Source organism: Caenorhabditis remanei, chromosome V (assembly GCF_010183535.1).
Source record: "Caenorhabditis remanei strain PX506 chromosome V, whole genome shotgun sequence".
Classification (NCBI taxonomy): domain Eukaryota; kingdom Metazoa; phylum Nematoda; class Chromadorea; order Rhabditida; family Rhabditidae; genus Caenorhabditis; species Caenorhabditis remanei.
In genome coordinates, this window is record NC_071332.1 from 12,309,174 (window position 1) to 12,332,169 (window position 22,996).

A 22,996-nucleotide genomic window follows, 5' to 3' on the forward strand; every position below is an offset into this window, starting at 1 on the left:
ATGAGAACAGAAATCAAATGAACAAAACGAAAAATGGGAAGTTCGACTCGTCTGGTCAACTATAAAACACACTCAAGCCAGTTATTACGTTGGCTGAAGTTCCTGGAAAACTTTATAATGTTTGGATGGTTTAATTTTTGACTTTTAAGAAGGACAACAATCTGCAGGTGGAAAGCAAGTTGTTTATAGTCAAAAGGTGTTGTTTGAGCCGAAAAAGAATGATATTTCAACAAATGAGAGATTTACAATATGTGAGTGGGACTTGTGACTATGGAAACTGCCACGAATAGTCTGGAAGTGCATCGGAATTTCAGCTGCTTCAAAAACAACTATGAAAATGGAGTAAACGCATGCAATGCCTATTGAGATTGGGACTACTGAAATAGGAAAAGTGGAAAAACATTACGTTTTTCTGAACACGTAAATAAAGGAACTGGAAGTAAGAATGGCTAAAACGAAGTGTTACCAGTAGAAACAACAAGAAGATAATTGAATTTTTTTGTATACGTGATTTCAGATTAGATTACAATCACATAAGGGAAACAAATGTTTCTATAAATGTTGTATTTTTGGCCCCCACTCGCGTTGATGAAATTATGAGAACATTTGAAATATAAAAACAAAACTATTTGCTGAGAAAAAGTCAGAAAAAGGAACTTTTGTGTGGAAGTTATTATCAAATTAGGGAAATTATATATTTCTAGGGAACGACTATTATCGGTATCTCTTTTGGGCTTTAATTTCAAAGTTATCATATTGTAGACAAGACAATTTTTAATACGGAGTGACGGAAGTATTTGGTTACTTCAGTTCTCTAATAACATCAGGATGTGAACCTGAAATTGTTGAGGTGTCAGTTGATGTGTGTTGTCAAATTGTTTTCTCTTTTAACAGCTCCAGTTTTTGAATACGTATTTTGTGTACTAGAACATAAAAAATCGATCGCTGGTATTGATGAGCATTGATGATTGAGAGTTGTCACCGAGAGTCTCTACAGAGCGAATTGAAGTTATAAGCAGTACTCGAACTTTTGTATTCCAGAGATTTATACCCTTTTCAGGTTATAATCATCAATGATAATTTAGGTATTCTTGATCTCTTGGACTACTGAAATTGACTCAAGCAAAAGTACATTTATTCGTAGACAGGTAGTCATGTTCCGGCAGTCTCTAGGGAAGTGGAATTAGACAATTAAACTAGAAAAAAGGTAATACGTAATTTTGTGACTTAGAATGACTAACACATCCGGAAGTGCCATACAGACTTAATCCTATATTAGTTCTTGAAATTCTCTGAAAATGACGTAGAACTCGAATCTTTTCCAAAATTAATGAACAGTTGTGAGCTGGTTCTGTCCTCCGACTGCAGCCGTCGATGTTTGCTTCAAAGAATTCTCATGAGGACTGATCCTTTTCATTTTTTTCATTGACAAACGTTCGTTGAATAGAAGCATGATGAAACTGAAATATTGGATGGTAAAACGGCATTTCGAATAAGTTCGAAAATGCCAGAAGACTCTAGAAGGAGCTAGGAAAAGTTGGAGATAACCAAAGATGATAGAGTAAAGAAAGAAATGTCAATTCGACAGTTTTTCGCCTAGAGCCGGATTCACTTACCCATCAATAACATGGATGCTTTGCCATAGGAATGTTTGACTGAAGAATGTGTAGAACCGATGATCAATGAGAGTACTAGAAAAATAGATTATTTTTCGCTTTTGAAAATGCATGAGACTCACTTCATTTTCATCGTAAAAGTGACACTGATTGAGAATAACGAGTCTTGAATAACTGTTTGAAAGAACAGTGCCATGTTCTTCTTTGCATTTTTGAAACTTTCCGAACTGTGACTCGTCTTGCTTTTCAAATAATAAAAACGAGCAAATGTGAATGCGTTAATAAAGAATGGGAAGATGAGAAGAGCAACTGCCCAGATGAATATTTCATTTGGAATCACGAAAGCGCCACCATAAGCAAGGTGCTTCACGGAATACAGCATAAATTGGGAATTTTCTGAAAATCACGACGAAAAACTGAAATTTCAACGTAGAAAACGTACCATATCGACCAATATTTTCAAAAGTCAAATTTCGAACTCGGTCCAAATAATAAATAATATGAAAGGCCAATGTAGCTTTGATACCAAAAAGAAGATTGTATTTTAGAGGAAAATATATTGCAAAAAGTCGATTGATCGATAGATAAATGCTTTGAAATTCATTGTAAACTTTCAGATTTAACGCGGTGGTGAGGAGAACTGTCTCGAACATTTTGGGATAAATGGAGTATCCACTGAAAATATATTTCTTGAGTTTGTATTAACTTCTAGTCAGGTTTTTGATAGAAATTGCATTTACTTTTACTAGGATTTTGGGAAGAAAGAGGAATGGTGATTTGTGACCCAGAAACGTCAGTTCTTTCATAAGTAATTCCGAATACTTAGATATGGAACAGGACACCAGCAGAATATTTTTTATTTGGTTTACCAGGGGTAAAAGAGAATGTTATGATGTCCTGGTTCACATATAATTCAAAGCGGAAACCATTTAATAATGTGCCTGACCCAGTTTTCTCATTCTAAAGAGTTGGAAAACATTTTTAACTTTCAGATTGGTTTGCGAAATCTCCTCAGATTTCTATCACTTATTTCCCCACAAAGTAAATTATGTATGAGCCATACAGAACAAGGGTAGAGCTTCTATTTTTGTAGTTGACAATTTTTCTGTACGGACACTCACTAGAGAGGTATGGTCATTTTAAGGGGAGACAGCTCAAAAATCACCCTGTTTTGCACAGAAATGGGACGATTTGAGGAAGAAATTACATTGTCGATGCGTAACTGGCTAGGGAGTGTTCGTACAATAAAGTTGCCAACTACTAAAGAAAGCTTCGTTCTGTATGGTTTATACATAATTTACTCTGTGGGACAATTAGTTATACCAAAACACCACATTTTTTTAATCAATTCTAGACTGAGACAAACAGACAACTGACGTGATTGAAGTTGTTTCAGATCAAAGTGAGTCATGTTGAATGTTGTTTTTTGTCATTCATATGCTTGTTTTGATTTTCAAACTCACATTACAGTTGCCGGAAGGTAGATCATTGCCATAATCAAAATAATTAGATTATTGTTGATTGCACGAAACACACAGATCAAATTGAAAGATGTCTTCTGCTTGTTGTCTGTTATAAAGCTGGAGATAATCAGACAATTAAAGAATAATCCAATGATTGTGTTCTGTAAATTATGTTGTTAGACTAAAGGTTAACTTTGCTACCTTACCACAACCATCATTCCCGTAGCCACTGCATTAGGCCAATCGGATATCGTGTAAGTATCCGAAGTGGATGAATTCATGCCAGACAAGATTCCAGACAAGAATGTATTCTTTCTAAAAAAGTGAAACTTTCGTGACATTTACTAGAATCTGATCAACCAAAACTCGAGACAGCTGTTTTTTTATGTTTACATTTTTTCTCTACATTTTTGGGTTACACACACAAATCTTTGAACTAATAGCAACATTCTAAACGAGGTTATCGTCGGAGCGAAAATCGGAGCAAGCAGAATAGAAACAGAGTGAGAACATTTTGGAGCTCAAAAAGTGTTTGTCTGGCCACTCCAGTTCCAAAATCATCGGCTTCTAATCAGGCGTCTCTCTGGATAATTGTTGCGTTATGGCTCAAACTAAACTTTTTTGTTGATGTCTAGCCGCTACAAGCGTATTTTTGAATATGATGTGCACGTCATAGAGAGAAAATATAATAAAAAAGGATGTCTGAATAATGAAAAGTGCTCCGAATCTGAGCAGAGCATCAAACTCTTCTCAAATCGGTAAAATAAATTCAGAACTTTTCTTGAAAACAAGTTGTCTAGTGGGAAAGTGATTCATTTGATTGATGGTTTTCATTAGAACTAATTACAACGATTTATTCAGAGAGTGATGATCTCCGAACGAATGAAAATTGAAATATATGGCTCAAGCAATTGCGATTCTCGACTTATTGTTGCTCATTTCTCTGTGTAAAAGATGCTTATGAGCAGTTTGATTACAGATGTAGATGTATACATTTGGAGTCCATTTAAATGTGAGATATACAATAATATTTACTGCCTTAAAATAAGAAAAAAACTAAACGATAGTGAGTAGAATATAGTGAGTAGAATACATCGGTAGAGTGTTATCGAGCATTTGATTTTGAAGAAGAACGCAGCTTCCAACAAACCGTAGCAATAAGGACAATGCGGAATTGACGATGTGGTTCTTCGGGCTTGCGTTCTCGCATTTTCAGCTCACCTACTCCCAAGAAATTCGTCGGAGTACGTAGTACGTTTACCGCAGGGAGGTTAGCTTTTCTTCACAGCGAAAAGTTCAAATCATATTCCGGGTAATCCTACCCTCTCCAATCATCTCTTCCAGCCCTACTCCTTTAGGTTCCTCAACACCTTACAACCAGATTCTTGGATTCACAATTTTTTCGGGTTTAATGGTTCCCTAGCTCCCGGATTCAGAGATTGGTTAAACAACTCCTAACATTTCAATCACACCCATTTCCATTTAGATTCTTGCATTCTCAGATTCCTAGTTTACCGAGTCTCCGAATACTCAACCATCCAGATTTCGGGATTGTCATATTCAAACGTATTCCCTTGTGAATGGGAGATAGCTCATGCCTTTCGCCTTGGACGCTTTGATCACATTTGTTTCGAGGGTTTCAGTGTGCATAGGATGAATTTGAAATGTATGAAATTTCAACTCAAAAAGTAGAACACAATATGGTCAACCCATTTAAGTGTAATTCATTTTTTTTGAGATATATAGTGGAGGTTTTTGCCTTTGAACCGGACTGATTCCCGCGATATATTTAAGTATGAACCCCACGGAGTCCATGAATGAAGTTTTCCGAGTAATACTCAATTGTCTTACTCCCAAATATGTGAGATCAATCCGACTGAACTCTGTGAAATCTGCGTTTTCAGAAATAGAATAGACGAGTATTGAAAGTTTCTGTCTCTCGTAATTGCCCGTTTTCTCCTTTTTTTTCTCCATAATTTTGTTCTCTGATAGTCTGGTTACTATAGTAATCTATAGATTATTTGGCATTTTCGTTTCTAATCATAGGCTGAAAGTGTTGAAAACTTTTGGCACTTTGCCATTTCCAATCATGTAGAAACATGTCCTATTCAGTAAATAATAGTTATGTACGTAGAGTACATAGTCCCGAGAAGACCTTTTGTATATTGAAACACAAAAGTTAATTTGTTTTATCAGATCTGGTTTGAACAATTACAAATATATTAATTTCAAGCCCGGAAATAAAAGTAAAAATAAACAGATCAAAATAAATAGGTGGGAGCTGTGAAGACAAATAACAACAAGAATTAAATGAAAACAATCAGAATGAAAAATTAAATAGATTTGAAAAATATAAAGACAAACGGATTCCAGGAAGCCCAATCGTTTAGTTTGATGATCCAGCAACACCACTCTGTGCAACTTGCACACCTACAACAGGCGGCGGTGTCACTTCTTTCGATGCACTCAAGTTATGAATTTTTCTTTTCATATACTTTTTCAGAAAAGCGATTCGATCATTGAAAACACCCATGATGAGTCTATAAACACAGAAAATATTGAATGATGTAATAACTGGTAAGAATAATTACCCATCCAGAACATGCAGTGTCTGCCAAATGAATGTCTGACAGAAGAACGTCCAAAACCGGTGGCGGATGAGTACACTGAAAATAATACTTTCAAAAAAATGAAGACATGATTAATTACTTGAGTTTTGAGTTAAAAACCACGCTGATTGGATACATGGAATCTTGGAAAACAGTCTGCACAAACTGTCTCATGTTCCTCCTCGCTTGTTTCACTCTCTCCGAATCATCGCGAGTTACTCTTTTCTTCTGTAAATAACATATTTCTTATTAGACAGTTTCATATTGTATTACCAAGTAATAAAACTTGAGAAATGTGAAAATATTAATGACAAATGGAATGAGAGTGAGCCCGATTGCAAAATAGAAAATAATATCTTGACTATCAATAAGTCCACCATAAGCCAGCCATTCAACATTAAACACCAAAAAGTTTTGTTTTTCTGTATTTTAAAATGTATCCACATATTCTCTAAGCAACTCACCGTATCTCTCAATATTTTCAAATGTAACATTTCGAATCCGATCCAAATAAAAAATAATATGCACCAACACAGTAGCTTTCATTCCGAAAAATATATCATATTTTACGGGGAAATAAATAGCAACAAATCTGTTGACTGCCATATAAATACTCTGATGGTTATTGTAAATATTGCAGTTTAAAGCAGTTGTTATTATCACGGTTTCTACCATTGGATTATGAATTGAATATCCACTAAAACACTGAGAACTCAGATTTATTGTTAAATGTTTCTCACTTACAGAACAGTTGCTGGAAGAAATACTCCGATAAAGTTAACTAGCAGTATGAAAGTGTTATTGAGAGCTCGAATTGTGCAGATAAAGTTGAAGGATGTCCTTTGATTATTGTATTTCACAAAATTATAAATAATAGTCACATTGAAGAACATCTAGAACCATGAGTTCTGGGAAAGTTTCAGTTTTGGATTGGGCTGTTAACCATTGCCTAATTAAATTGCTCTGGTAGATATTACTGCTCTATAGTCCTTACAAGAAATAGTGACACTCAAAAACTGTAAACTTTTCTTATTCACTCACCACAAACATCATTACAGATGCCACTGCATTGTCCCAATTGCTGATATCGTAACCAGTTGCCGACTGGTTCATGTTGACTGAAATGGTATAGAGTTCACTCTTCTCGAAATGAAACCTCTCTCTCAACAAAATCAAAAAACTAGACTACTCCTACTACTTGGCTGTAATTACTAGTTTCCCTCCGTGCTGCCGCACAACCTAATCTTGTAAAATTGCACGTTTTATTCTCACCTCCCGAGGTGAATTAGATTTGGAAAAAGGGAAAATGAGAATGTTTAAAACGAGATTCTGGAAGTTCCTTTCTGGAAGTTTCTGGCTCATCAAACTTGTATTCTGTTTTGTGAAAATGGATGAAAATGGATGAAAAGAAGGCACGAGTTTATTGGTTAAATTGAAAATTGCTTAGTTTGAACAGGAATTATAGAATATGGAACAGTTCGATTGAAAAATGTTGAATAGTTATTCCAAACCCAAGCAGTAAATTCGATATTAATTCATGTTGAACTATTTTTTTATCGTTTTGTGGTACACTTGGTGGTGTCACTTCTCCAGATGCTCCAAGACTTCTAATTTTCAATTTCATAAGATTTTTCAGAAGAGCGATGCGATTATTGAACATAACCATAATGAGTCTGAAAAGGTTCATTTCCCATCTAATTGTAAAACATGCAGTGTCTATCCAAGGAAAGTCTGACAAAAAACGAAAGAACGCCCAAAATTATGAGATTGAATAAACAGTTGAATGTGTGGTCAAACTCAATTAGGAACGAGCAAAAACTGATTTGGTTTTATTGAGTAAAACACAAATTGAAATATGGATAAAGGAAATAAAACATTTTGAACTCGAGAATATTCGAGTCAAATTGAAAAGGAATTTAAACAGGTTATTTCACTGAGGTCAATATCAGAGCTGTGCGGAATTCCTTCTTCCTTCTTCCGGGCATTTTTTCACTTCCTTCTTCCTTTTCCCTTCTTCTTTTTTGAAATTTTTAAATCCAACGTCTTTTTCGTAATATATTTGAAATTTTAAATGCTAATTTTTGAATTGCCACCAATTTACGATGCTCCGATCAATTAACGATGCTCCGACGCGTGTTGTTTGTATGTTCCTAAACAAGCTGACAAATTTCGACATCCGTTTTGAAAAAAATACTTCCGACTTCTGCCTTTTTTTCACTTCCTTCTTCCTTCTTCCTTTTTGAAACTTTTATTCCTTCTTCCTTCTTCCATCTTCCTTTTTGAAAATGTTATTCCTTCTTCCCTCTTCCTTCTTCCTTTTTTGAAAATTTTACTTCCGCACAGCTCTGGTCAATATGTAGTATAACGATCATTTAACATCTAAACCGCTGGCCGTATTGGAACAACTGCATTTCTATTCCGATATCTGTCCCTAATGCTCGCTGAACTGATTTTCGCAATGAAAGCTTTCCGATACATTGACCAATGTACATTACCATAATCAACCAGAAGCAAATTATGGAAATATTGAAAAGTGTGTCACCAACCCATCAGGAACATGTTACCCTTCCCCTCAAACCATATTTCCGTTGTCTCGTTGTCTCGTTTTTCGTTTAATATTAATTAAATTCCAGGTTTCTCTAGTAAATTTTAAATTTTGTTGGACTGACGAAGAAGATTCGAAGCTCTGTTTTTGAATTTGTAATTTCGATTTTCTTTCACGATTTTATCATTCCAGATTTCCGGAAGATCCAGATAGATTAAATGCATACACTTTGCTTTTTATCCGATATTTTGGCTGATCTGTACTTGAAAATTAAATAATAATTTTGTCTCAGGGATGATGGAAACCCAACTTTACTGTGCTGATAAACCCTCTCTGGCAGAAACCACATCGAAGAAAATGTGTTCAAAAAAAAAAGATGAAGATGACACGATCGAGTGAAGAATTGAGAATTAAATAGTTAGAGATTCACTAAAATCATATTTAGAGTGAGGATCAAGTATTTTAAAAACTTTTTTCTGTTTCTGAACTGTTGAATTCCTCTTCCTAGTTGAAACGATTATCGTGACGGCAATACGTGGAGAAACTGATGCAGTTTACCGACAACCGTGTCTTATCTGTCTCAAAAACACGAACTTTTCGACGGGGTTTGTGACTTTCAAGAGTATAAAATGACTGTGTTTTCAAAACGATTCGACCAACATTATCATTCAAAATGTCGCTTTTTGAACCAGCTGACGGTATTCTGGAGACTCATGTAACATGGGAAGATATTGAAACGGATCTTCAGAAGAAACTTGGGACGAAAGCTACTTTCGGTGACAATAAGAAGGCAACCAATATTAGCGATTTGAAGGTAAGACTAATTATCATTTAACCATGATAACTCAGTCCGAATGACTTCATTTTTCTATTTCTTTGAAGTTTCAGGGGTTCATGTCAAGAATCGCTCTAGTTGAACCAGATTGGCAAAATGTTGAAGAAGGAAAGGAACTTCCGAACAAGTTCGCGTTGAAAGTGAGTTTTGAAACTGAAAAATCTGAAACACGTAAAGTAGTTTTTGAGATTTCTTCCCAACTTGCACTTGTTGCTGTATCAAAAATAATGAATTTCGAAGATGGAAAAGGCTTCAGTGATGAAAAAATGAATAAGCTCTCGAAACTGACAAGGGATTGTCATAACCGAGAAGTAGAGACCTACAAAATTCTTTCTAAATTCAATCATCCGGATGTTCCTTACACAAAAGTGAGGTTCTCTCCACGAACTTCTAATTTATAAACTAAAGTTTTCAGGTGTATTCCTTGAAGTCATTTGAGGAAGAGAACGATCTAAAAGGGTACATGATAATTGATTTCGTCTCGAATGTTCATCATGTTCCAGTGTTCCGCACAATTCCAGCAGATGAACTTATTCCACTTGTTCGTGGAATTGCTACGTTTTCTGCTTTTGCACAATCTCTTTCTCTAACAGAAACAAGTTTCGTAATGGGAAAAGATTATCTGGAAATTCTTTTCAAAGATTTTTTCAATGATACTGAGTTGAACAAGAAATTCGAAGGACTTCGTAAGCAATTCAGTGAAGAAAATCAAGAAAAAGTCGGGAAAGTGATTGAAACATTCCATCATTACAAAACTTTGGTGCCTAAATATACAAATATTTCGGATATTTTGGGATTGAAACTAGTATTGAACCATGGAGATTTGTGGCAAGCCAATGTAATCCATAGTATGGGAGAGGATGGAAAACTGAAGTTGGAGGCGATGATCGATTGGCAAGGAGTTAGCAGAATGCCACCGGGATTAGATCTTTCTAGACTTTTATTAATGTGTCTCTCAGGAAAAGTAAGTATTATACGTTTTGAAGAGAATAGTCATCAGAACTGTTTTGTAGGATCGTCGTCAAAAAGGGAATGAAATCATAAAATGCTACTACGAGACGTTCACTAAAGTTTACGGAAAAGAGCTTCTCTCATTGCAAGAGGTAAGTTCAACGAGAGTAATATTGTCTATGTTTTGTCTATGTTTTGTCTATATTTACAGCTCCAAGACAGCTATAAACTCTACGCTCCGATGACAGCAATGATGCTCCTTCCAGACATCAATTCATTCATTGAAAGCTCGGGTGTTTCTGAAGAAGAAAAGGATGAAGCCAGAAAGGAATCGAAGAAGAATATGGTAGCGATGATGGAAGACATTCTCGATATTCATGAATAAAACTTGAAAAAATATCCAGATTTTATGAAAGTTTGAACCTGGTTCATCTCAATTCTTATTACTTCTCTCTTTCAATCTAAGTATAGTAAATATTCCAATTCATATCTCAATTTTGCTGCAAGTTTTTCTCTACAGATGATTCTTCGTTCCAACGTCAACGGTTGAAGTGATTCTCAATCTGAAGACATGATTTTTTATTCAGTTATTAAACAAGAACAGTGAATACAACAGAATAATTGTTATCACAGTAAGATCCAAGCAATAAAATACAAATTATAGGGACGAATCTTCGCAACTGTGTTAACTTCCTGTTTGTCGGTGTGAATTTCCAGCAAAATCCGGCCAAACAATCATCCAAAATTGTCGTGAGCTGTTTATAATTGTCGCAGTGACGTCATCAATCGGCCTTATGATATCCGAACCGCCATAAATAGATTGAAGATCCTCTCCCTCACTGGAAAATAAAGTAAGAGTCTAAATTCTATAGCACAGTACAGCGATACAGAGATGATCATAGTTTTAGCAACTTTGGCTGTTGTCAGTTGAAAATTATACTGTTTCCCGGTGTTGTTGATTATACCATAAAGTTAATTTTGTATGGACTAGTCGGCAACGCTGAGATTCACTCTCCAACTGGTCATTTTCAACTGAAAACACCCTAAGTTGTCAGAGTTATAGCTAGCACTAAATGCTGTGCAATAAGTGTCTGCGAGAGACTCCTTGAATCTCAGTCCTAGACAACACAGTCTATTCTATTGATTCATTCAAATCTGTGTTACTGATGTCAGCCGTTTTTCCTCTATTTTCTCTCCCTTATCTACCTCTCAAAGAAGTTTATGATCATTTTGGCCCACAGGGAATGTAAGTTTCATTGATTGTATTAATGCTTGTTACTAAATCCCAATTTTCAGACTAATCATCTCTTTGTGTTCCCAGAGATCAAAAAACTGTGCGATTTCCTACAGAGGGCCTTCGAAAAATATACGAATTGGCTTGAATTCTGGTGCCAATAGTTTTTTGAGATATTACGAAGATTCAGCGTTTTTTGGGCTTGTTGATGTGACTGTGATATCGAAACTTCCGGAAGACAAAACATTAGAAACAGTGAAAATAGGAAATTATCCAAAGATTTCGGTTACGAATGAACAATTGCTATGAATTTCACTACAAATTATACCGGAACCGACAACTGGAGTTTAGAAGTTCAATCACAATCTGCTTAGAAAATCTATCTGGTGACAACAATTACGCTCTTTCCTGAAATAAATTCATTGACAACTTGAATAGTCTTGAAAAAGAAAAGGATAAAATTAGGATCCCGATTCTATCAAAATTTGAGTAGTAAGATGTATTCTTGAATTAATATCTGACATCATGAAATTGGTTTTTACAATACCAATTGCCATGTCGTTTTTGACAATACCATTCACTTTTATTTGGACAAAGTATTTCCTCTTTACGAATGACGCCTACTTCTGGTATCTCTTTATTCGTTTTCTTGAGCCATCCGAGCTGATTTGTCTATGTCATCTCCAAAAAGTGCCAGCCAATTTTCCAAACCCGAACAACTTGAGTCTAGATTTCAGTCACTTTTCAATTTTAACCAATCTAGTTTATGGTGTTTGGTATGAGATTGAGAAATTGTGCATATCGCTCCAAAAAATTTTTACTTATTCTTATTCTACCAAGAACTCATATCAGATTTCGGATGCCACCCTCGTTTTTTTTCTTCCCATTGTAATAATACTTGATGGTTGGGGTTGTACGGACCCGGACTATCATAGTATTAGCGGAATAACCTTCTCATCTCTCGATGAGGATAGTAGGCTTCCTCTGTGTGTAGCGGTTTTATCTCTGTAAGACACCTCTTCAACACGTTGCGTTATTTCTACATATTTATTCAACAAACAAAAATTAAAGAAAGATAAGAGAATCAAAAACCGACCTCGAATACTCTGACAAGGAGCATTTTATACACTCCTTATCAGTAGTATTCTCAGTCGGAGAACTATCTAGAAAAAGGGGTTGACGTCAGAACTTTACGTCCATGACATCCCCCACCCTTAGGACAAGCTCGTCCCGGGCGTTAAAATAATTATAAATAAATAAAAAGAAATATTAGAGAAATGTATGTTCTGCCGGCAACTGCTGGAGACGTCGACTGCGTCGCAATGCATTGTCCAGTGAGGTGGGCGTCGACTGATCCAAGGATCCTTCTGATTGTTCTGGCATTTGATTCGGCTCCCCATGTAAAGTGAAACGTCGTTGTTGTTGTTGAGTGGTTTGATCCAAAATACTTCCAGCACTGTTGGTTCTCCTAGTCCTTGGTTGACGACCTCTATTGTCTCCTGGCGTTGGTGAGCATTCCTCCTCCTCAGCATCCATGGCACTGTTTCGGCTTGTTCTTGTAGTCTTGTCCTGGGCACTTGTTGCTGCTTCGATGAATTTTGCCGCACTATTTTTGTTAACTGTTTCGAGTTTTCCTCGTTTAGTCTTCAAAAGTTCGTGGCATTGCAAAATGGGTTCCGAAAGGATTTTCCCCTTTCTATCATCGTTCTGATAACATTTTTGTTGTGACTTCAACATGTTATCAGTCGGTGATACGGTCACCCTCCCAAAAACGATATTTTTCGGGGGGAAACTTACGGTTGAATTATTCCCCTCTTTTTGCGATTGAATCACAATAGGTGGTTTTTCATCCCGTTCAGAGTTCTTTTCTGAGTTTTTGACTTTGCCAATATAAATCTCCGTCTGACTTTTGGAAATTCTTTGACAGTCTTCTTGACTCAGCATCTTAACATTCATTTCTCCAATGGTGATGTCTCCCGCTGGGTTGAATGAAACATTAAGCTTCTGCTTGTTCAGTTGTTGGATGAAGTCCATTCCGAGAACACATTGTTCTGGGGCTCCTTTCTCCTCAACTATAAATAGTTTCATGAGAACGTGGTATGTCCCTATAGACACGATCAGCCCCCAGTCTCTTTATCATCATGTCTGTGATAAGAGAAATGGACGCTCCAGTGTCAATTATGGCGATAGCATTTTCTTGGTTGACTTGGATTGGTAGTCTCGGTACCGTATACATACCTTCATAGGTTAAGATAGTACGTACTTGGAGTATGGTAACTACTGAATCACTTCTTTCAATGCTAAAAACATCAAGCTCGGTGTCATCCTCGTCCTGTAACATGATGTTATGGACTTCGGGTTTCCACCGTCTTATCACTTTTTGAATAGATAGTGGAGCACTTCGCGTGAGGTTCACCAGTTCTGAGATAGCTGTGCCGGCTGCTTTTTTTAACAAATAAATTTTCAAAGCTATAACTGCAGCTGCTGCTAACACCAGAATGATTAGGATTGGTATTACGACGCTCTTTATAACTGATATAATGTGCGTTCTTATAAAACCAGTTTTTTCTTCTATGCTGTTGTGGATTTCTCCCACAATGCCCAGAATTTTTCCTGCACCATCACCCAGAATATGTTCGATTGGCGATGAAGACAGACCCCTACTGCGTAAGTTTCGCATTAGTTCAATCTGTGTCTCTTTCAATCTCATCATACTAACTGTCCAGGTTGCTAAATACACCAACGGGTTATCAATATTTTCCAGTTTGTTGAATACTGGTGGAGCTGATAACGTAAGGTTGATTTTTTCAACCTTTTTCATGAAAGTGATCGGGATATTGCGGACCACTGAAGGACCATTTCGGCTCTTCCAGTTTCCGTCTTCATCCTTGTAGATTCCTAATGTGACTTCTTCACATGGGATTTCTGCACTTTCTTTCACTAAGTCTTTTTCCATGCCTGGGGCAATGAACCATGTTTGGTTCTGTAACCTGACTGGTGTATCGACGTAGCAAGTTCCATTAACGTTGTGGTCATAGTACACTTCGTCAACTGTTACTTGACTGCATTGTGATACTAGGTACACCATTCCCGCTCTTTTTGCGACTACGTCTTGTCTTTTCAACAAGGCACGCATTCCGAGTGTGGGGTCAATGGCTAACAGGGTTTTCGATATCTCAATATGTGAGTTTTGCATCTCACAAAGTTTGTGATAAATGTTATCGAACTCCTGGTGGTTTGCTTCAATGATCCTGTCGGCAACAAACTGGAGTCTCCCGTTGAGTTGAGAGTTGTCTCGGTTTTCAGTTGCTTTCCGATGTATATCAGACATTTGTCTGATGTACTCTATGCCAGCAGCTTCTCTGCTCATGGGCGTTCGGGTGGTGATTGGGGCGGTGGGTGGTGTATGTACACTCCACTCCCTTTTCTCACTTCCTACTAGTGCTCTGGCAGCTCCGAATTCTTCATTCAGATACCCATCAAAGTGGTGTGATGGTTGTTCAAGTTGCTTTATAGTCACAGCATTCTTGAGGTTTCCAACATCTTCTCTGAGCTCTCGGATGAGTTGCTTTCTGTATTCCCCCTCCCTGATTGCCCTGAGCACCGCAATTTGCTTATCGGGGAGATCAAAATTTTCCCATTGATAGCGAATGTGACTCAAAGCGATGTCATATCTTCTGATCTCGTGCAGAATTCGCGGATCAGTAATGGGGTCATAGGAGAACATAGGGTAACTTGAGAGAGTTGCATTTGGTCCATACAGACGTTGGATTAGCAAATCCGATGGTCTGTTTTTCAATCGCAAGGATCTCTTCCTTCTGGTCTTTTTGTTTTCGACCGAGTCAATCAGTTCAGAAAGTGATTGTTTATGATTTGTGATAGAAATCACAAACCCGTTATTTGTTATCACCGCCATGCGGAGACCACAATTTTCCGTGTGTGTCTCGTTTTGGTCTTGTTTAATTTCAAGAGCCATTTGGAGGGACGGAATCGCGATTTTGGTTTTCGTCACAAATGCTTCCGTGGTTTCTACCTTGGAATATTTGCAGAACTTTGTGATTTTCTCTGAGCTCCAAACAATTCGAGCATCATAGATTTCACATTCACCGGTCGCTGCTTTGCAATTCGCTGTGTCACCTAATGAGGTTATCACTCGATCTCCGTCTGGAGTTGCAATTTCACCAACTTCCAACATGTATACCACTCCTGCATTACAGTAGGTTCCATTTGGAAGTTTTGTTTTGTTCACCACATGGGGTTTTGAATGAAAAATTCCATTCCCCATAAAAACCAGTGTTTGGTTTTTCACTTGGTGTTGGTCAATGACTTGGAGGCAATCGTCGTGGCTCATCGGCTTTACAGTGATATTGACAATGTTGTCGTTTTCCTGAAAGATCCAGAAGCCTTTTCCTTCACAAGCTTGATACTCCGTTTGGGCACATCTATGAGCTTTTGCCTTTATAGATCCTCCAAACTCTGTATAAATATCAATTGTGGCTTTCACTACCGTTTCCATTGGGTTAAGTTCGCATGTCATTTGAGGTGGTGGTGAAAAATATTCTCCACTTCGGACATTCGGACAAATTTGGAAATCGGCTGTCACCAAGGGGAAGCAAAGAGCAACACACGTCACTATCATTAAGAAATGAATTCCTGATTGTGCCGGGGCTCGGTTTGTTTGCCATCCTCTTCTAGAGCGGGAGTTTTCTTCATTCCGCGAAGTTCGTTCAAAATTTGACGTGCTTCTTTGGTGATGAAAATTTCCACGATTCTGCTGATCGGAGAATCGAACTCGTTGGTTTTGGTTGCGACCATACCCGTTGTTTGGGTTTCGACCTTGGAAGTTTGATGGAGATTGGTAGTGGTTCCAACGATCGTGATCGAGCAAACGTTGCTGTTCCTCGTTTTCAATAGTGAGCTGTTTCACTTGATCTCTCAGAATCTCTTCTACCTCATCACGGCCGGACCTGGTTACATCATCAATCAGATTGATTGTTTCTTGGTCCTCCTCGCGCATGATTTCCTCCATCTTCTCTGCGAGTTCAATCGCTTCATATAGATCTTCCGGAGCGTCCTCGACCTTAACTTTGGTCCGGATCCGCGTTGGAAGCCCTTCAATAAAACGATTGATAGTGAGTTCAGCTCGTTGCTCATCTGTCCCCGCCGGGAATGAGGCATTTACGAGAGACTCTACTCGCTTGGCAAATTTTATCATCGATTCCGATGACTTTTTAGTTGCCTTGGACATTTCGCTCATGGCCCTGTTTCGCCCTCCGTGATTTCTTAATTTCACGGCGAGAGCTTGAGTAGCCAAGGTAAAGTCCGCTTTCTCGGCGTCCGTTAACCCGTCATATTTAAGGCGGGCGGAGCCGGTCAGCATCCGCGGAAAGATTCCCGCAGTTAGCTGCCTTCCGAGACGGAGTGTGTTCGCCTCAATGGCATACTTTTGTATCCATTGGGCGAATGTTTCCTCATCTCTCTCTCCGGTAAACTTCGGGAGAGAGGTGAGCATTGCCTCAGTAGCCGTTTTGATGTCCTTAAAGGTCATCCTTGGGGCTACAGGTTCAGCGGCCTGCGCTCTTGCTCGACCTGCTGGTTGCTCGACTCGAGCTCCGGGGGGTCTCGCACCTAGCGCCGGGCGAATAACCTGACGATTACGAAGATTCAACATTAGAGTTGTAGTGACCTACTGAAGTATACAGTCCTCTTTTATACTGTTTCTTATCAGTTACGGTCAACTTCATTTGCGTCATCAAAATTTCCAGAGTTTTCTTTGACTTTCTGATAACGTTTTCTTCCGTTATCTCATTTGCGTCACTAACGGAGACTATACTGATCTCCGTAGTCGTCTTGCGTCATTAAATTCCTGGTTGTTTGCCTGCCTAATTTTAGTGCTCGGCATCTCAATTTTCGTTTTACGATCTCGGAGAGTCGTAAAACTTCTGACTAATAGATGCTTTCGTTAATTTGAAAAGTCATTCTAGTCATATAGTATTCTCTCTGCTTTTTCAGAGGGAGAAAATAAGTACTGTCAACCAACTGTCTTATTTGTTAGATTTTCGGGTTTCATTTGGAAAATGAATGTTGAAATCAAGGTTAAGACTGTATATGTGGCCAACAAGAGTGGTCAGGTTTTTGATCCTTATCATGCTGAAGTTCTTTTAGTCAATTCGACTTTTACAACTTCACTTTGATAGGGTGTCACTACTTTTCTAGCACTATCACGTTTATTATTCAAGTTTTACGTTTTCCGAAAAAATTGGGAAATCGATCACTTTTTGACTTTGGTCTTTTTGGGCCCTTGACCTTGGTCACGTGAGAAAATAATCATACGGTAGAGTCCGGGAATAGTACGGAGGGTCTACGCGATGATGATGACTAATTGATACCACGGGCACCGCCGGGTTGTTCTCAAAATTCTGCATAAATGTCATCAATAGGACTATCCTCCTGATAATATGTCATTTCTATCGTCACTTTCCCTGTGATTCGACGATCAACATTATCAGTTGGCTACCAGCCGTTGAGGTGTCACCCGTAAGAAGAAGTCGATGGCTATTAACCAACTATTGAGCAGAACCTTTATCAGGTCACGACTATCGGCTCTTAAAGAGACTTCTTCCTCAGGTTAACGAGTCGAACCTGCCGAGCAATAAACATCACTGCTACCTTTCTGAAGATTTGCCTTTCGCAAATCTCCGTATCCGGATAAACGAGAACGAGAAAATTTCAACGAACTCGGCAGATTTTGTGCAGATAGTAATATTCTGGTTTTTACAGGTGTTACAGGAAAGTAGGTGCGCACCTCATAAAACTGAATAAAACTTTTTAGTGCTAGATTATGGATATTCCTAGGCCTAGTCACTTTTGAAAGTTCTAGAGGCTGGAATAGTAATTCACACTCTCGAATTCTGAGAATCGAGTTCCACAGAAGCAGTATACTTCTGTGAGGAGTGGAACCTCCATGTAATAATACTTGATGGTTGGGGTTGTACGGACCCGGACTATCATAGTATTAGCGGAATAACCTTCTCATCTCTCGATGAGGATAGTAGGCTTCCTCTGTGTGTAGCGGTTTTATCTCTGTAAGACACCTCTTCAACACGTTGCGTTATTTCTACATATTTATTCAACAAACAAAAATTAAAGAAAGATAAGAGAATCAAAAACCGACCTCGAATACTCTGACAAGGAGCATTTTATACACTCCTTATCAGTAGTATTCTCAGTCGGAGAACTATCTAGAAAAAGGGGTTGACGTCAGAACTTTACGTCCATGACACCATAAATGTTAAATCCGCGTAGAAACATCACGAAATCATGATTTATTCCACATTCTCAAAACTCTCTGATTAGGATTCAAAAGGACATATTTGTAAGATAGAAAATTCTTTTCTGTTTTGAAAATTTCCTGATCAAAGTTGAGGTGGAGTGTTCGTCCAATTTCGTTCAATTTTGAGTTTCCCTCTCGATTTCTGATAATTAATTCACCCAGTTTGTTTTCCCCAACTCATTCTCCATGACGTTTGTGTACTTCTCGTACCAATTGTTGTTATTCAACTCAATTTGACGTACCTCATCTTAATTCATTTCTAAAAATATCGAGTTCATTGTCATTCACAAGCACATATTCAGAAATCACACGTGTCTATCTGCCCAATCTCAAAAAGTCAACATCAGTACAACGATCTCAAATTTGAAACCTTCTTATTTTCTTTTCTTTTCCTTTTCCGTATTTCGTACCTCCTTCGAAAAAATTTAATTATAGATGTGCAACATCGGTTTTTGAAATAGATGGATGACCCCTTTCTCTTTTTACCTTCCTGCTTTTTTGAGATTCGATCTGTATCGAGGTTTCTGAATCCACGTATACACCAACGACCAAATATTTCTCATATAAACCCCCGCCTTATTCATCATTCCAATTAGGTACGTCCGTCTCGTATTTCATTGAAAAAGAGTAAAGAGGAGGGGGAGGTTTTTTATTTGAGTTGAGGAGGAGTCTAGTCAGGAAAAAAAGCGAATATATTAGGAGTCCGGATTCGTTATTCCTTCTCTAAGAGTTGTTTTTATTGTTTTAGGAGTTACGTCTATTTGGATTTCCTAGATATTCATAGAAAGTCTAGAGTCAAGCTTCCGAATAACTTCTTGTTTTTGAATAGTTTACCAAATACAGTAGGACGCTCGAAAAAATTGATCGTCTTCAATAGAATGTACTATTTTTTTACGTAATCAAGAGTGCATCAAATGGAAAGAAACATGAAAGGACGTGAATCTTCGAGTTGGCTTTCACGGACTCCATGATCTAGAATTGTCAACTGGAACTTCATATTATTAGTTGATATTTCTTTTTTGCCATATTTTTTTACCAAAGCTTCTAGCAATTTTGGGACCTTCCCAATTTCCCTTCCATGACTCATTCCCAAAAAACAAGCCCTCCTCTTATTTGTTTTTTCTCCAATATTTTTGTTATAACCCCCAATTTTGTTGTCAGCTTATGATAGATCCGGGATCTATTTCTTCATTTTGTCAGGTTCCTGTTTTTCGATTTGAAGACAAACCCCACAATGTTATTTTTTGTGATCGAAAGCTCTATTATAATCTAGTCCGATTCTATAATGTTGAGTATATTAGAAATATCATGTTTATACGAAAATTGAGTTTTCCAATATTACAATTTTCCTGGAATCAATCTCTCCTAAATGCCGTTTTTCTGGTGTTTGATGAAAGTTTCAGAGTTTGAGTTTTGATGAGAACAAAATATATCATAGGCCAATTTATCAGAATATCTGAAATATTTATAGCTTCCTACACTTTACTTGAATAATTCCCACATTTCTGCAAATTTATCTCTTCTTAAAAAGTTCAAAAGTGTTTCAAATGATCAAAGAACGCCTTCAAATATGTCAAGTACTTCACTCTCTAATTTACGGAAGGAAATCTAAAAATAGCAGAAAGGGGCTTCAAAATTGAAACGATTCGACATGTGGCTTCTTTTTCTCTACTGACCAAATTTTGAATTTGCATGAAAAAACACCAAAAAATATGCACAATTCGGTGTTTTCGTATAATTTTGATTATGTTCAAGCGTCCCAGAAAGACCGGTGTTGAATTAAAATAAAGGAATAATAAGAAGAAATTAAAAATTCAGAACGAAATATTAATTTTTTGATGAATTATACGGAAGATCAGTCTATTCTTTTTTGAGGAGCTCTTTATTGGGATGAAAGTCACTCTCCACATTCAATTTCGATAAGGATAAACCCTCTGAAAATATATTGTTTCATATAATTGGTGTGACCCGGTCAAGCTGCTTCTGTGCAACAGTCCGAGTGGATTTTGAATAATTGAAAAACATTCTGAAACCTTTTTAACTATCTTCAGAATCATTCATACCATTTTCTTCAGAATCATTCATACCATTAGTGGTCTGTTTGATACATTTTCTACTTTGTATACGTATAAACTCAGTGAATCACTGTGTTTTCTTATTTTCATGAAACTTCCGGAACACTTGGTTTAATCTGGGTGTTGTCTCAAAATCTAACAAAATACTTGGAATTCCAGATCATCCTATCTTACCATCTGTCACCTGAAAATCCCTAATTTTATCTATAAATTTCAAAAAGAAATCTTGCAAAACTCATGCAGCAGTGTCACTTATTTCCTTCCTGTTCTTTGAAAATTTCAAATTTCCTGTATCACTGAAACTCTTCCCACTCGTTTCTTTTGTTGTCCTCGTGCCGCTCCAAACCAATTTCCGTTCCGAAGAAAAATGTCAAAAATGGCAACAAAATGGCAATTTGTTGTGGATGAAAAAGGTGATGAATGCCCAAGTTTTGGGAAATGTGAAAGTGATTATCTCGACATTTCGAGAGGTACTCTTTGCTCTGTTATTTTCAATTGAAATATTCAAACATACCGAAAAAAAGTTGCATTGTCTAGACACCAAAGTCTTGCAGAATGGTTCTTGAACCTGCTGAGAATTCAGGTAATCTTTCCAGAAAAGTACAATTTTTTTTCTGAAACTTGATGTACTGCTCATGTTTGAGTGTCTGTATTTCAGTAGACCACGCGTTTGAGTTTTTTGTTGGTATCCTCCAGTTTCTCCATAAGTTTCCATGCTGCAGACAAACTCTAGATATTGAAATTACGTTTCCGAAATCTAGCCACTTCAAAAATAAGAACTGCCGAAACGGATGTGTTAGTCATCCTAAAAGTAGAATGGAATTGACGTCAAAAAGTATTAGTATGACAAACTTTAAACTTCAAAAACTTCAAGACTATTTCAAGTGCTTCGAAAGTATAAAATCAACTAATTTTCAGCTTCCTGGAAGCTTCATCTAATTTGTTGTCGTCTGAGTTTGTTAGATCGAAATTTTATATTAAAAACCAAGTAGTTGACGTGTCTAACTGAGAAAAGACTAATAGAGTACCTCCATCAAACCGTGTATATTCACAAAAATCTAAAGTTTACTTTTCAAATATTTCTGGATTTTGATCTCATTGTTCTTTTCCATACACAAAAGTCATTTTCGAATGAATTTCATATTCTGATTCTATAATTTCTTGAATTTCTGAATCAATGGTTTCTCTCTTCCAGAATCTTCCTTATTGTCCTTTCAGTTGCTTCCAGCTCACGGAGCTCAACACACCAATTTTCCATCTCGTGCTCTTTCTCAAAAAATCTTCTCGCACAACCTATAACTATGTATCGCCCGAGGGCTGTAATCAAGATAATTGTCGAGTACGAATGGAATCTTAGGAATCCGCCTCTCAACACTCTTCATATTTCTCATTCATGAGAATACCAATTCTTGTTCCGAGTTCGAGTTGTACACCTCTTCCACTCTGTCTTTTGGAATACATATCTTATTTGTAACGTGTGAAATTCGTCTGGAAAATAGGGGAAAAACGGGAGAAAGAATAAATTATATACTCGTTAGGACGTCGGGAGAGCCCGAGCACAAGACCGCCCATCACCACCAGATCTAATTTTTCTCACTCCACACGCACTAATCCGCATTCTTACATTTTTTCGAATACGAAAAAAATCTAGAAGAATTCCTAATCCTATTTCTATTTTTGGTAAGTTTCGGTAGGTTTCTTAACATTGACTGTTTCAGCAGGATTGGATGAGAAGCGAGTGGAGAAGAGGTCTATAAAATTAGTCATCTTACGGTGGTGATGGGAAGGGCTTATGGTATCACGAGGGTTTCAAATAAGCAATTTCCGGTTTAAAATTTTTGTTTTTAGATCATCGAGTTGTGTTTGATAATATGTGGATAACTTTTATTCATGGAATATTTGAAACATCATAACCCAGTTGACGGTTTTTGAAATAGGATCAATCTGGAAGCATTGTACCGTAGAACCAGATGTCACAACATCTGCCCAAGAATTTTTTAATCTGCAGTCAGTCTTCTGCAAAGTCTATCTCAATTAGTCGGTTACCTATAATTTCTCTCTAAACTCCGCCCAGTCTCATACATGATTCATATAGACCTATTTTCTCGATGGAATGGCATCATGTGTCAGTCTGTTGTACTTTTTTATTCTTCACTTACCTCCAGAGACTAAATGGACTATGAGCTACTGATTCCTCACTACTAGGTTCCACACGTCATGATCAAACATTATTACTTTCTCAACCCTTCATATCACATACTTAACTTTTCTCTTATCTGCTTAACACATCAGAATTCGTATAGTAGCTTGAATACCCGAGAAGATAAACATACTG

General features: G+C 37.3%; 4 protein-coding genes across 4 annotated transcripts; 1 reads left to right on the top strand and 3 right to left on the bottom strand.

Annotated features, from left to right (window-relative positions):
• Positions 1-1,327: 1,327 nt before the first annotated feature.
• Positions 1,328-1,998, bottom strand: GCK72_019293 (uncharacterized protein; the record flags this gene model as incomplete). Its single annotated transcript, XM_003115397.2, has 3 exons — positions 1,328-1,460; positions 1,617-1,691; positions 1,739-1,998. The coding sequence occupies 3 exons, from the start codon at positions 1,996-1,998 to the stop codon at positions 1,328-1,330; spliced, it is 468 nt and encodes a 155-aa protein (XP_003115445.2).
• A 1,077-nt stretch (positions 1,999-3,075) lies between these two features.
• On the bottom strand, positions 3,076-3,360 carry GCK72_019294 (uncharacterized protein; the record flags this gene model as incomplete). The annotated part of the gene is made up of 2 exons (XM_053732959.1): positions 3,076-3,240; positions 3,286-3,360. 2 exons carry the CDS (start codon positions 3,358-3,360, stop codon positions 3,076-3,078), a joined length of 240 nt encoding a protein of 79 aa, XP_053581872.1.
• A 2,105-nt stretch (positions 3,361-5,465) lies between these two features.
• On the bottom strand, positions 5,466-6,801 carry GCK72_019295 (uncharacterized protein; the record flags this gene model as incomplete). Its single annotated transcript, XM_053732960.1, has 7 exons — positions 5,466-5,619; positions 5,671-5,745; positions 5,789-5,916; positions 5,962-6,110; positions 6,153-6,385; positions 6,433-6,581; positions 6,730-6,801. 7 exons carry the CDS (start codon positions 6,799-6,801, stop codon positions 5,466-5,468), a joined length of 960 nt encoding a protein of 319 aa, XP_053581873.1.
• A 2,105-nt stretch (positions 6,802-8,906) lies between these two features.
• Positions 8,907-10,404, top strand: GCK72_019296 (uncharacterized protein; the record flags this gene model as incomplete). The annotated part of the gene is made up of 6 exons (XM_053732961.1): positions 8,907-9,047; positions 9,122-9,208; positions 9,257-9,436; positions 9,484-10,032; positions 10,082-10,171; positions 10,231-10,404. 6 exons carry the CDS (start codon positions 8,907-8,909, stop codon positions 10,402-10,404), a joined length of 1,221 nt encoding a protein of 406 aa, XP_053581874.1.
• Between the last annotated feature and the right edge of the window lie 12,592 nt (positions 10,405-22,996).